This window comes from Gordionus sp. m RMFG-2023, chromosome 3 (assembly GCF_954871325.1).
Source record: "Gordionus sp. m RMFG-2023 chromosome 3, tfGorSpeb1-WG-v2, whole genome shotgun sequence".
Classification (NCBI taxonomy): Eukaryota; Metazoa; Nematomorpha; class Gordioida; order Chordodea; family Parachordodidae; genus Gordionus; species Gordionus sp. m RMFG-2023.
In genome coordinates, this window is record NC_088777.1 from 25340258 (window position 1) to 25356436 (window position 16179).

Here is a 16179-nt window from a genome sequence, read left to right on the forward strand (position 1 = left end):
ATAACATGGGAACAAAAGAATTAAGTGGACGTGTAGGACGAAGGAATGCAACAATAAAAAATGGAAGTTAACAAAGAAAAAAAATTTTCAGGAAATATTAAGGTGTAGTGGGAAGATTTGGCAAATAAAATGGGACATTTATAAATGATATTATTAATAATTTTTAAGATTAATATTTTACTTGATTAATTTATAACATTTTATTTAGATATAATATTAAGTTTTTATGGCTGTACCGATCCACATATTTTTCATCGATCCGATCCGAAATTGGTTCAAAACCGATCCGGTATTTATATTGATTTTTTACCACCCCTTTTTGAACCAAATGTAATTAAGAAATCAATATTTTTTATGTAAAAGAATTATGCATTTAATTTAATTTTTTTATTTCAACAATAATTTAAAAAAAATTATATTACAATAGATAAAATAAATATAATAATATATCCATTTTATGTTAGTATATGAATTATAAATTTTAATAATTAATATATAAAATTATAATATATTAGATTTTTTAAAATAAAAGAGCTTCTAGATTTTCAGGCAATAGGCTTCTACGATGAGGACTATCAATATCCCCTGCCGTACTGAAGTATGTTGCTGGAGACGCCAAAAATTTACATCAAGTTTTGATAAAGTTCGATATTTTACAGCATTAACTCTCGAATATTTAAGTGGATTCACTAGGGATATAATATCAATATCATCAATGTTATTCGAGTTGTCTAAATAAAGAACACAAATATAAAATTAGCATTTATAAAATAGTGGGTTTCATACAAACCCTATCTTTTGTTGATTTTGAAAAATAATCAGATATCACCCAAACAAATGGGTCGATCATAGTCCAACCAAGCAATATTTAAATTAATATAAAAAATATGTTATTATACTTTCTATATATAAAGATTCTTTTAAATATTCCTTGATTTCTATCAAGTATGGCAGGTCATCATTTACATTACTATCGATTTCATTTTATTTGTTACTAGTTTTTCTTTGATTTTGAATTTATAAGCATCCCTTAAATTAAATTTGCATTTTTTAATGTTATATGGAACATTTTTCTCATTGTCATTACTTAACAATAAAATCTAAATTTATTTTAAAAAATATATAACTTGGCTGGCGAATCTTTAGTTGAACAATATCATCACATTTAAAAAAAGAGTCACATGCAGTCCTGAACTTTTCAATATATGAAGTGTTTTTTGGTAAAAAGAAATCCTTATAACGAGGATCAAGTAATCTTGCGATAAGATAATTGTCATCATCATAAATATCAAAAAACCGAGTTGTTAATTGATTATTTTTAATGGTATCTTTCATGGTTTGCACACCTCTATCTGTGTCCCCTCCCCATTAATCGTTAATTCACTTTTCAGAATTTCAACAATGGGTATAACATTGCTAATTGAACATGATTTTGTACTTATTTCTTTTGTTAATCTCTGAATTGATCCAGAACATCAATTACCTTTTCTACTAATTCCCACTCATATAATAAGAGATTTTCAAATTAGGATTATCGATAATGAACAGCTGTACATCCCTTTTTTGTCCTATCAATCTTTCGAACATATAATAGGTAGAATCCCAACGGGTCGGCACTTCCTAGATAAATTTTTGCCTAGTTAGACTTAATCGAATTTGGATTTTTTTAGACTATTTTGTGCAATAAAGAATGTTTAAAGTGACCTACTATTTTCTAACCCGGGCAAGCATGTTAATAATAGATCTATCTCTGTGATAAAATTGCTACCTGTGCAACCAATTGCAAACTATGTGAAAACGAAACGCTTTTAAATTTCCCGTTTTTCATGGCGAAAGTTATATTGGGTGCATTATCTCTAATGATTAGGTATATTTTATTTTTCTTTATACCCAAATAATTAATAATTTCATCTAAAATTTGAGCAATATTTATTGCTGTATGCTACTCATTAAATTTTTAACATTTAGAACTCTATTAATTTGTTTAAAATTTTGGTTTATATAGTGGCTTGTTAGTTAGATGTGAGAAGTGCCAACTGAATTTCTAGTCCATATATCTAGGGTAAAGGAAAAATAAGAATCGTCAACCAAAATTTCCTTACGAAATTTTTCGGAGAGTTTTTCATATATATCCGGAATAACTCCTTACGAAAAATACTTTCTATTGGGAATTTTGTAATTTGCACAGTAAAAGTTTTAAAGCCGATATCCTCCAAGATAAAAATCGGCTGATGGTGGCACATTTCCCCTATAAATTTAGAAATTATTATAGATTTAGGATCAAAATATTTCCAAATATTAGTTATAATAAGAATGTCTGATATTGTTGGCTGACTTTCAGGGCTCTTTTTTATTAAAATTTGATTTGTTTTTTCTAATATTTCTTGTTCTTTTTGTATTAGCTCTTTAGCTTTTCGAATTCCGTTTGATGGAATCGCTTGAAATGTTTCCGAATATTTGTTGTATTAAACGAATTTTTCAGTATTCCTCCCTGTGAAATTAGAATTCCACAGATAACGCATTTCGCAAAATTCCCTTTATCTTTATCAAAATAAAACCATATTTAAAATAAATCTTTTATTTATAGTATAAATAATAAATTGGTGTTATTTTTTAAAAAATTTTTAAATAAATAAAATTTTGGGTGTTCCTTTCTACTTTTATAAAAAAACTTTAATATTTAAAAAAATAAATAATATTTGCATTGTTTAAAAAAATTATTCAGATAATATTATTATTGTAAAATAGTAACTCACTGAAACTCGGGGAAATTAATTTATTTTTTTTAATATTTTTTAAATAATTTTAAAAAAAAATTTTTATTAAAAAATAATTGATGTAATAATAAATCAAAGTTTTATTACTCAAAAGTTTTAAGAATTGCATTTTTAGTAAATATCGGCCCGATCCGATATTTTTGGAAATCGCTAACTATCGGTACCGATCCGATCCGATATTTAATATCGGCACAGCCTCAATGTTTTTAAATATATTAATTTTTAGGATGATTTTTATATATTTATTTTTTAAGTACCTTTTATATGATATATCTTTTGATCGGTAAATTTTTTTGATATATTTTTTTGAGATAATATATTTTATGTTATAAATTTAAATTTTGAGATAATATATTTTGTTTTTTTAATATATTTTTAATTTTTTAAATATATATTTTTTAAATGATTTTTATATTTATTTTTTACATACTATTTTTTTGATAATATTGATATTGGTATAATTTAAAAAAAATGATAAAACACTAAAATATTAAAACAACTCTATAAAATTACTAAATAAAAATATATATTATTAGTATCGAATGCTCTAAAAAGAGCTTAATTTAATAATGAAAATGTAACCAAAAAACAAGTATAATTGTGTTTAAAAATTTTCAATTGAATTTTTTGTTTAAGAAATAAGGGTTCGCGATTTTTGTTTGTTATGCTAAAAATTTTTCGTGATAAAGTTTTTGAAAAAATATATGTAGACAGAGAAATTGCCGTTAGTTGTAATTACTTTTGGCTGAAATATAAAGTTATTTAATTTTAAATATTTATTAATCTTTTTATTTTCCCCACAAGTAAGAGGGTTTGTATTAATAGATGAAGGAAAGGAGGATACGCAGGTTGCATCTCATATAAGGGATTTCCCATTGGACGAGGGGGTGCAGATTAAGCCTTAGGGTCTGAGGCCGTCCTGTAATGAGAGGTTGGTTGGTACTAGGATGTTGGGTATTTTAGCCTTACTAAAAGCGTTATGTATGATTTTAATTGCTTTATGCCGGAGATGGCGACCTTGGCTGCGGGTGCAGTTTAGACAGTGTCTGGCGTTAGGTTGAATGGGTAGGCTGCATTGGTGGCTAGTGTGTGAATGTGTAAGCGAGCATCCAAGTCTAAAGCCTATAGTAACTCTCAGTTGGTCATTGGTTAAGAGATTATCTAAGGTTTGGCTTGGAAGTGCTTCCAACCATTCATGCCCGCCATATTTATCGTTGTTTTGTAATAGTTGTATATCGCTGATTTTGGTATGGTTAAGACTACTTTGTAATTATTTTATTAGGGGTTCATGATAGATTTGTTAGTAATTTCGGTAGGATTGTGTAACCGTCTGGGATTAGAAGATTCCATCTTTCAATTGCTGCTGATATAAGATCATCATAAGGAGTTATGAATGATAAGATCGCAGAATTGAGCGATAGGCGATTTGATATAAATAGAGAAAGTAGTTCTAAGGGGATCAAGTCGATACCACATAGTTTAGCGGGTAATTGGGCTAGGTGCCAATTAAAGTCTGATATTGAAAGGTTGAGGATCCTTTCTACAAAGGCCTTTAAGCGAATATTGTGTTGAATTAAAAATTTTGATAAGGTAAATGAAGAAGATGAGTGGAAGAGATGCGAAATTTTAGGAAGATATAACTTTTTTTTAATAAGTAAAAAAGCTCGATGGAATGTGGTTGATGAACTTTTCCAAGTTTTGCATCTCAGAAAAGGTTTTATCGATCATTTTTTCGGATATATTATTATTAAGTAATGGGGAGCCCAAGAGTTGGATATCTTCTTTTTCGATAATAGTGTATTCTTTAAATAAATCTAAGGGAATCTCGGGGTTGAGGAAGCAAATTTCAGTTTTAGTTTTATTTAATTCTAAACCTATTTTAGAACATTCTCTTGGTAGTTAAAGGATTTGCTTATTTGAAGTGGATTACCGCAAAGGGTGCCATCATCAAGGTACCATAAGTTTAGGTCACTGAAACTCGGGGAAATTTTTAATATTATATTTTTTTTGAATTTTTTTTTAAAATATTTAATTTATTTAATAATTATAAATATGCGATCGTATGGATATGGGTGGAAATTTTTTGATGTAATAATAATTCAAAGTTTCATTACTCAAAGGTTTTAAGAATTTAATATATTTTTCTTGTGAAATTTTCACAATTCTTTAATTTTAAATTAAAAATGGAAAAGGTGTATGCTATATTAAATGATATTAAGTTAGGACTAATTTATTTTTAAATTTACACAATTATTATAGTGTGTATTTATTTAAAAATTATAAAAAGATATGTGCTATATTGGATGCTGCGTTAGGACTATTAAATCAAATACTAGATAATTAAGCAATTTACTTGAATAAACATAATATATAAATTGAAAATATAGATATATAAAAATTTAAGGAAAAACCTAAATACTTTTATATTAATTTATACCATTTAAAAATTTATTAACTTACTTAAATTTGACAATAATATTACAAAAATGAGAATATTCTCATATATATAAATGAGAGGAAGATTTTTTTTCCAGTTCTGGTGATGTTCACCTTAAGATCCCTCCATAAACGCTCAATACTATGGCTTGATATATCATTTGAATAAAGTTTCTGCTGTGATTGACCGAATAATGATCATATCCATTTTCATTAAGTGATTGCTATAACTGTAAAAAATTTAAATTTTAAAATTTGTGTGATCGTATATTTAATATTTTTTGATAAAAAAAAATATTAAAACAAAATAAATTATAAATATTTTAAAAAAAATAATATTAAAAATTTCCCCCAGTTTCAGTGAGCATATATTATTTGTTCTCTAATTTTTAATATTTTTTAAGATTTTTTTTACGTATTTATTTCTGATATATCTTTATATTGCTAATATTTCAGGCAAAAATATTTATGTAAACATGTTAAATTAAAATTTAAATAAAGATGTCATAGAAAAGTGACAATTTTTTTGAATTTTTTTAAAGCAAATAATATATATCATAAACATGTTAAATTAAAATTTCAGTGAAGATGTATTATAAGAAAGTGACAATTGTCATAATCGTTATTATTGAACTTTTTAAAGCAAATAGGTAAAAATATTTTGTGTAAACATGTTAAATTAAAATTTCAGTCAAGATGTACCATAATAAAATGATAATTGTCATAATCGTTATTTTTGAACTTTTTTGATTGTTTTTAAAGTAAATAGGTAAAACCTATGGCCAGTTTATATTTTAAACTTTCTTTCGGTTTATATTCCTTTTTGTAAATTTCTCCAAATATTTATATGGTCTTTATTTTTAATATTTTTTATATTTTTATGCCATCATATACACATTTTGATTTTAAGTAATTTGTTAGGGGTAAATTCTTTATTATTTTTAAATAATATTTACCAAATCAGACAAATTTGGTAAAAGAGGTGGAAATTTTTACACCCCCCTCCCCTCCCCTATCTATAAGCTGTATTATAAATTACTAATTCATTTTACGTCTATATTTAAAAATACATTTTTACACCATATTATTAACAGAAATCTGGTTGTCACTTTTCTATGGTACATCTTCACTGAAATTTTAATTTAACATGTTTACAATATATATTTTTAGCTATTTGCCTTAAAAAAAGTTTAAAAATAACGATATTGACAATTGTCACTTTTCTGTAGTACATCTTCACTGAAATTTTAATTTAAAATTTTTTACAAAACATATTTTTACCCATTTACTTTAAAAAAAACTCAAAAAAGTTTAAAAATAACGATATTGACAATTGTCACTTTTCTATGATACATCTTCACTGAAATTTTAATTTAACATGTTTACACTACATATTTTTACCTATTTGCTTTAAAAATATACAAAAAAGTTAAAAATAACGATTACGATAAATGTTACTTTAATCTTCACTGAAATTTCTATTTAACATGTTTACAAAACATATTTTTACCTAAACAGAAAAAATTACTATTTTAAAAATCCTTTAAAAAAATATATATATTTAAAAATATTTACCATCAAAAGATGTACCAGAAAAAAAGTACGTAAAAAATTAAAATATAAAAATATTTACGATCAAAGATGTATCAGATAAAAAGTACCTAAAAATTAATATATAAAAAATCATTTAAAAAATTTATTTTTAAAACAATTATCAATCAAAAAATATATTAAAAATAATAATATAACAAATTAAAAATATTAGTGTTTGCAACGGTCCGGTCCAGTCCGGTCTTATTAGACTTTTCGGTCCTATGGGACGGTCCCGTCCAACAACACGGTCCCACGGTCCGGTCCGGTCCGACCGAAGACCGATTAAAGAATATAAAAGTTTACTATAAATTGCTTTATAGTTAATGTGTATGTACATGAACATATAAAATATGATTATTTAATGCCTAACACTATATAATATCTAATTCATCGTTTACTTTTTATATTCTTCCGTTTCATTAAATTCAATATTCACAGTTTACTTTTTATATTCTTCTTTGATTAGGCATTTGTGTATAATATAATAAAAATGAATTGATGATATAATTGAAATATTAATAGGGTAATTTAACTATTCATTTTTAATAAATTTAAATGCAGAATAAAACTTTTGTAGCATTATAAAAAAATTTTTTTTAGGTGGGACCGGACCGCCTGGACCGGACCGGACCGACGGTCCCACGGTCCGGTCTCATTTGACTTAACGGTCCATCGGTCCGGTCCCATTTTAGAAAAAAAAGACCGGACCGGACCGTTGCAAAATATAAAAAATATATTCAAAAATATTTTCGATCAAAAGATGTACCAGAAAAAAAGTACATAAAAAATTAATATATAAAAATATTTATATAAATCTCAAAAAAGTAAAAACATTGACGATCTTAAAAATATTACTTGAAAATATATCTATTAAAATCTTTAAATTATAAAAATAATAAATTTATAAATAATAAATTCCTCTCTTAAATTAATATCAATTAAATAATAAATTGATCTCTCAAATAAATAATAAATTTATTAATTTGTAAAATAAAATACATTGCCTAAAATATTAATTCACCCCACCGTAACACATTGCTGAAAATAACACATTGACGCTAACATATATATTCCGTATAACTATATATAAAAACTTAATAATGATAATTACAATTTTATAATATAATAATTTAATGAAATATTTAAAAATAATAATATTTAAAATTGCGAACTAAACGGAATAATATACAATTAAAAGCTAAAGTAGGAGGAAGAAGAAAATTCTATAACAAATTTATATTTGGAAAGGGATAATAATATAGCTGCATATTTATCTTCAAATTCAAGTATATATCTTTTCGGAATTTCGACGTCTTGTATAAAATTCCATTATCCAATATCAATTATCGCTCTTCTAACTACATTTCAACATTCGCGGAAAGGACCATCGAGGGAGGCTCGTCCTATCAAAACTTTCGTTATAAAATAGAAGCGCTTAACTTCATTTGTGTAACGAATAGTGCTAAAACAACTTTAAGATTTCCCTATTTGGCAGCCGTAGAAAAATTTCCTTAAGTTTGAATTCTTTTTACATCACCACACCCTTAGGATTTTCCGAACAAAGTTTAATTTTTTTTTTGTATTTCTTGTTTTTCATTTATTTTCGATTATTTTTTTATTTGCCAAACCTTCCACGTCTCCACACTCTGATAATTTTCCCGACAAAGTTCAATCCGATTATTACTTAAATCTCCATTTTATTTACCAAACCTCTTCTTATCCCCACACCCTGAAAATCCCGACGAAGTTAAATTCTAATGATATGGTCCATTTTATAAACCTTCTCACTCCACACTAAAAATACTCCCGGCGAAGTTAATTTTTCCTTAGCGATTATTCCTTTTATTCCTAACTCCCCCTCCCCCCTATAACATCACACCCTGAAAAATTTCCCTATGAAGTTAAACGTTAAACCTATTATTTTTTATTACGGTCATTTATTAATGTCCCATTTTATTTGCCAAATCTTCCCACTACGCCTTAATATTTCCCGAAATTTTTTTTCTTTGTTAACTTCCATTTTTTATTGTTGCATTCCTTCGTCCTACCCGTTCACTTAATTCTATTGTTCCCATGTTATGCAATAATATCATTTATAGTTATACTCCATCAACTAAATCTTATTTTTATTATTATTTTTCTTTGTTATGCAATATTATAATTTAAAGTTATACTCCATCAACTAAATCTTTTTTTTATTATTATTATTTTTCTTAAATTTTTAATCCCCCCTCCCTTAATCTTGTTTTCTTAGTCTTAATAATACCCCTTATACTTTATACATCTAATTTTTATTATTTTAAATTTATCAACCCCCCTAATTTCGATTGTTCATAATAGGCCTATTCAAAAATAATTCGAATATTCGATTCGATTCGAATAATTCAAATCTAATCGAATAATTACGAATACGAATAATAAATTCTTTGTTTTATCAGAATACTAATAATCATTTTTTCGATTCGAATAAAACGAATTATTCGAATAAAACGAATTATTCGTAATATTTAATAAATTGTTTAATAAATCTAACATTTGTCATTTCTATTTGTTGACCTGCCAATCGGACAGGTGATATGTTTATAAAAATTCTAGCACAAATTTAAAAATTTCTGAAGTGAAAATTTAAATTTTTATTTGCCACATTTTTTGAATCTCACGAAAAGTTTATTTTTTGAATCTCATAATAAATTATATTAAAAATTACACAAACCAGAGGTACATAAAAATATATTACATTTCTACAATAATTATTGTTAGCTAGCCTAATTATGTTAGAGGAGAATGCTTGAGAAAATTTCCTCACAAAAGAGAGCAATCATATGGGATCAATATCAAATCCTTAAAGATAGTGAAAAGGCTGCTTGCAATCATTGCAAGAGTATAAAATGTAAAGGCAAAACAACATCTCCTCTTATTAATCATTATAATAGGTTTCATTCACACCTTAGTAAAAGAAATAATAAAATTGACATTTTTTTAAAGTCTACACCAAATTCTTCAAAAAAAATTAATTTTAAGGATAATTTATTAAAATTATTTATAAATCATAATATTCCTTTTAAAATTATTAATTCTAATGATTTTAAAAATTTTATAAGTGATCTTGATTGTTCTGTAAAATCAATATGCTCCAATACTCTTAAATTGCACATGTATAATACATTTGCAGAAAAGGTACAATTGGTAAAGGAAATAATATCTAAAAATAAAAGTCAGATTAATTTTTCATCTGACATTTGGACTAGCCCAACACCCTTTTTTAGGGCTAACAGCCCATTTTATTGATGATAATTTAAAAATAAATAACATAATTTTGGATGTCAGTCCAATAAATGAAACACATTCAGATGAAAATATATTTAAAGCCTTTGTCAAAATAATTAAAAATTATAATTTAGAGAATAAATTTTTTTATATAACTTTAGATAATGCAACTAATAATAAAACATTTATTGATACATTTTCTTTAAAATATCCCTTAATAAAAATAGGGCACATCTGATGCTTTGCCCATGTAATTAATTTAATATCCAAAGAAATTTTACAAATTTTAGACCCATCAATTCTAAAACTAAGAAACATTATTAGAATGACTCGTAATTCCCCTCAAAAATTAAATTTATTAAAAAAATATATGTAGTTCCCTACATCCTCCTCTAAATTTTTTAAAACCAAAATTGGATGAAATAAGGTGGAATAGCACCTATCAAATGATTGAAAGGGGCTTATTGTTAAAGCCTGCTATAACAAAATTAGATAATGAAGTAATAACTAACATTAAAATTCTTCAAGAAAAACAAATATCAGAGGTAAACTAAAATTTATAATTAGTTAATAATATAATACTTTGATAACATATAGGAAGAATGGGAGGATCTTATAAAAATTAAAGCTATACTATTGCCTTTATATGAAACTACAAATATAGTATGTGGTGAGAATTATCCTACTTATAATTTGATTATACCTTATTATATTTTAATTCTTGAACATCTAAAAAATGAAAAACCTGGTTTCCATAAATCCTTTAACAATCGTTTCAAAGTAGCATGTGATAAATTGTTGGGCTATTATTATTTTATGCAATAATAACCACAATATTAGATCCCAGGCTTAAAGTAGAATATTTTAAATCAATATCTGTTGATTATGATATTGATATATCCAAGTTAATGGACAAATTTAAAGAGATTTACAATAGATATACAGGTATTTAATTTACCCCCATTTAAATATGATTTTATTTTATAAGCTCATAATTATAACTGTCAAAAAAATAAGGATAAAATTCAACAAAACAGGCTAGACATTATTTTTAAACAAAATAATATTCAACTGTGTGAAATAGATTTTTATCTGAGTGAACCAAGAGCAAAGAGTGATACTGACCCGTTAATGTGGTGGAAGGCAAATGCATATCGGATCCCCATACTCTCGAAAATGGCAAGGGATTATCTATCTATACAAGGAACATCAACTGTTTGTGAAAGGCTTTTTTCAGTTGGAACTAATTTATTGTCCAAAAACCGCATGTCATATAAGGAAGAAAATATAAGAAAAACCCTTTGCCTTAAAAATTGGCTTAAATTATAAATTAAATTAATAATATATATTTTAATTTTGTTTATAACTTGATTATATATTATTTATTATCAGATTATTGATTACATATTATTATAATTTTTTCTGTTTAAAATCAAATTTGTAAAAATTTGTCAATATATTTGAGTATGATTTATTTTATTAAAAAAATTAATTCGAATTATTCGAAATATTCGAATCGAATACAAATAGTAGATTTTATTATTCGTACGAATTCAAATAGTAAATTATTCGATTCGTTTGAATAATGCACTATTCGATTCGAATTCGTTTTTGAATAGTCCTAGTTCATAATAATACTTCTTACAGTTCTTGAATGTTTCTTTTTTCAATTTTTGATTTTTTCTTTCCCCCATTTTTCTTGTTTATACCTTTTTTTGTATCTTAATAATACTTTTTATACTTTATGTATCTAGCCTTATTTTTTAATTTTTTTTTTTTAAATTTACCAACCCCTCTAATCTCGATTATACTTCTGATAGGATAGCTTATGTATCTTTCTTTTTTTTCAATTTTGATTTTTTTCCCCATTACCCTTGCTAATATCTTTTTTGTTTCTTTTTCTCCCATTCAAAGTTATATCCATTAATATTTTTTTTTTGTTTTCCCCCTTTCAAAAGCCATCCCATGGTAAACTCTTGTTGTCAAGTATGCTTAAAAATAATTTCGCTTAATTTACATGGCGTGTTTAGGAAACATGGTTCGCCCGTTTGCTCCAATTCTGGAAAATTTCCCTTCTCCTCCTGCCCAGATCGTTTTATTAATGCTCCTCACTCGTATGACCCCAGTCAGGCTTGTTGTTGCTCAAGCTCTGTTGATTTATTCCTTAAATCGCATAAGCCCCCAGTTCTTTCTAGGATCCCTATAGCTGCTCGAGAGTCTATCTCAATATTCCTTATGTCTCTTATGAATAATTTAAACACAGATTTCTCCTCAATACCCTTGTAGTTAGATTTAATTAGTTTCTGCTTTCGAGTTTAAGTTAAGCCCAAGAATAGAATAAATAACTTATCTGCCTCAATCAAGGAGAAAGTGTACAATTGGAAATACGATTATCGATGAATTTTCTCCATCTAATCCCAACTCTTTCCGTTGTAAATTGATCTCTGAAAAATTAGATCTTGGAAATATTAGCGGTGCTGCCCGAATATTGACTTCCGATGATACTATTTCACCTATCAACGTTACTATCTTTCAACAACTTCTAGAAAAACATCCACTAGCTTCCCCTTTTTAACATTCACGCGCATGCCTCTTCCCCTATTCCTTTTACCTGTGATGAAGTACTTAAGTGCTTAAAGTCCTTTAAAAAAGGGACGACAGGTGGGTTGGACGGCTTTAGACCTCGTTTTTTTGTGGACTTAATTCAATGCTCCGATAGTGGTTTTATTGACCCTTTGCCGAAATCATTAACTGAACTAATATCTTCGTTAGCGAAGTTCCTCTTTGTATTCCTCCTATTCTTTTTGGCGCACGTCTTGTTTCTTTAACCAAACCGGATGGTGGCATTAGACCCATAGCCATAGGGTCATTCTTTCGTCGTTTAGTCGTCAAGGCTATTGTAAATAGGATTCGGCCTAAGGCCAGTTCCTTCTTATTTCCTTCTTATTTCCCTTACAGTTAGGATTTGGAGTAAGAGGTGGTTGTGAAGTGGCCTCACATGTTGCGCGCATTTTTATAAATACTGAGGTCGATAAGGTTTTCTGCAAGTTAGACTTCAGAAATGCCTTCAACACCATCCATAGGAGGGAATTCTTACCATCTTTTTTACACCATTTCCCAAAATACTGGAATTTCCTTAATTCCTGTTATAAATTCCCTTCGTTACTCAAATTCGAGGAATTTTCCATATCCTCCGGAGAGGGGATTTAGCAAGGTGATCCACTAGGTCCCTTGCTCTTTACTATAGGGATTCAGGATTTAATCAAAAATTTAAAGTCTGATTTCAAATTAGACCTTAATTTATGGTATCTCGACGATGGCTCTTTTGGCGGTTCTTTATCCAATGTTATGTTGGCCATAGAGTACGTTGAAATGGAAGCTTCTAAAATTGGTCTTTCCCTAAATAGGAAAAAGTGTGAAATTTCCTCCCTCAACAATAAGGATTTTATCCCTCCTTAAATTTTACAATCATTCCGCACGAGAAACTCTGTCTTTTAGGTTCCCCTATCGGTTTTTCTACTTCCTTTTGTCAAAAAACATTTGACGATTTAATCCAGTCTCTTTCCAATTCACTCAAGAATCTTCCTCATCTCCCCAAGCATCAATTCTTCTTTCTCACCAAAAAATGTCTTTTTCTACCGAAATTCTTACATTTATTTAAATCTTCCCCCGCTTTCCAGTATAATACCCTTCTTAAGGCCTTCGAATTAAAATTTAAACATTTTATCGAATCCCCTTTAGGCTTAAATTTTTCCGATTTCAATTGGTCTCTCGCCTCTATGCCCGCTTATCGGGGTGGACTTAGATTTTCACCCCCCTTCCTAATGGTAATTGCGTGCTTTCTTTCATCTCGAATATCCTTTAACGATTCTATTTCCTCGCTTATCGAGTTGGACGATCCCTTTCTATCTTCAGCTAAATAAGAGTGAGTTACTCTAGTTATCCAAGCCTCCGAGCAGCCAGTTTCCAGTCATCTAAAGAGCTTCCTGGTCTCTATGCTTAAATGCGCGTTTGAAAACTTTGTATGTATCCCGATCTAACTAACCTTCAACTGCTCAGAAACGCAAAAAAAACTCTAACGGCCATGAATGGCTAGACGCGATTCCGAGTGGTAAAAAGGAAACGATACTCACAGACGATGAGTTTCAAACTGCCATTGGCCATAGGCTTGGTTACCTTATCCCTTCTGTGGACACCTGTGCTGCCTGTCACAAACAAGTTGATCCTTTCTCTAGACATTATTTCTCGTGCCTCAAAGTCAATGGCCGTTTCCTGAGGCACGACAACCTTAATAGGTTAATCGGCAAAGCCTTGATTTCGGCCGGTTTCCCCAATAGTTTGGAGCCATTAGGTCTCCTAAATGCGGACGGTAAGCACCCCGACTGCATGTCTTTAACGTCTTGGCACGGCGGCAAATGACTTGTCTGGGACTTCTCTTGTGTTACCTCCTTTCCGGCCTTGGAACTACAAGAAACCAATAAGTTTAAATAGATTCCTCCCTAATTCTTTTATATTTGTTCCCCTAATTTTTAGCGTCCTTGGAAACCCCGGTCCCCAATCCCTAAAGTTCTTAAATCAAATGGGTAGAAAAATTTCGTTAAGGACAGGGGTCAAAAACGAGTCCCTCTCTTAAACAAAAAATCCAATTTGAAATCCTAAAGGGGAACTACAAATGTTTCTTCGAAACACTCCCATTTCCCTCCTAGTTCATCAAATATAGTTATTTATTATATATTAAAAGTGTCTTCTTAATTTTATTTATATTTTGCATTGCAACTATATTTAGAAATTAATTATTTATTATTAATTTTTAATTAAATAAATAAAATATTATTATATAATATAAATATTATTCATTATACAAAATATTCACCTTATCTATAATTTACTTCAAAAAAAGATGTAACATTAACCCTAATTTCGATTTTCGACAAATTTATATTTCATTAATTTTTTTATATTAATTTATATTATAAATTTATTTTTTAATATTTTATTAAATATATTTTTTGATTGATATTTTTTTTTAATATATATTTTTAAAATGATTTTTTATATATTTATTTTTTACATAAATTTTCTTGATATATCTTTTGATCGCTAAAATTAATTTTTTTGAGATTTTTTGTGTAATAGGATTTTTTTAATATTTTTTGATTGATATTTTTTTTAAATATATTTTTTGAGATAATATATTTTAATTTGTTATATTATTTTTTAAAATATATTTTATGATTGAAGTCACTGATCTAGATCATTGAGTGGAGGGTCACAACTTTTCAAAAAGTTACATATCAAATAAAAGTTTTCTTAAGTGTAATAATGCACAATGCTTGTTTTTTGGATATCTGTCTGTATTTGCCTCATTTAATATACTCTTTACACATTAGCGTGATTTAGTAATTTTTGCATAGTTCAGAAATTTCATGTTATTTTACTTAGTTTACTAATGCCCCGTCAAATTAATTTGTTAAATACATCACAAGGGTAGATATTTATAAAGGTTATAAAATGTGTTATTTTGTTTAAATAAATAAATTTTTGGTTATACCTTTACAACCTCTTAATTCTTTTAAGCAATTTATAATGGCCCAAAACATATGCACAGTATTAATGTTATTAATTTCTTCCTTGAGTTGATCAAAATGGCATTGGCTATACAAACAATGACTGGAAATATTTGGATATTTTATAGCAATATTATTGAACATGATTTTTTGATTTTCACTCAAATATTCCCAAGAAAGTTTTTTTATACCTAAAACATATTAAATCGGATTATATAAAATCGTAACTATTTAAAGTGATGTTGCATTTGTTCCAACATACTGAAGTTTCATGAGCCATTCCTAAACAATAAAATCCTAATTTTTGGGGTAGGGGATTATTACATAATCGATAACGGATCTTTTTTCCCATTCCACATATATTATCACATGATGACCATTCGCTCCAACGAGACCATTTTCCATCAACTAAAAAATTCAGCCAATTAAAATGATAAATAAGGCCTTATTTATAATAAACGCGTTATCTTTAAGCGTTGCGTTTAACACAGCATTCTTATAAAATAAGGCCAATAAATAGGTATAAATATGGAGCGTTA

General features: G+C 27.5%; 1 protein-coding gene across 1 annotated transcript in view; it reads right to left on the reverse strand.

Moving 5' to 3' along the window:
- LOC135926828 (A disintegrin and metalloproteinase with thrombospondin motifs adt-2-like) overlaps window positions 1-16179 on the reverse strand; it is a 43219-nt gene that overhangs the window by 19906 nt on the left and 7134 nt on the right. Inside the window, exons 8-9 of the mRNA XM_065462758.1 lie at window positions 15869-16048; window positions 15625-15831 (exon numbers count right to left, since the gene is read on the reverse strand). Of these exons, the coding sequence (XP_065318830.1) occupies window positions 15625-15831; window positions 15869-16048 (387 nt within the window). The remainder of the gene's footprint in view (window positions 1-15624; window positions 15832-15868; window positions 16049-16179) is intronic.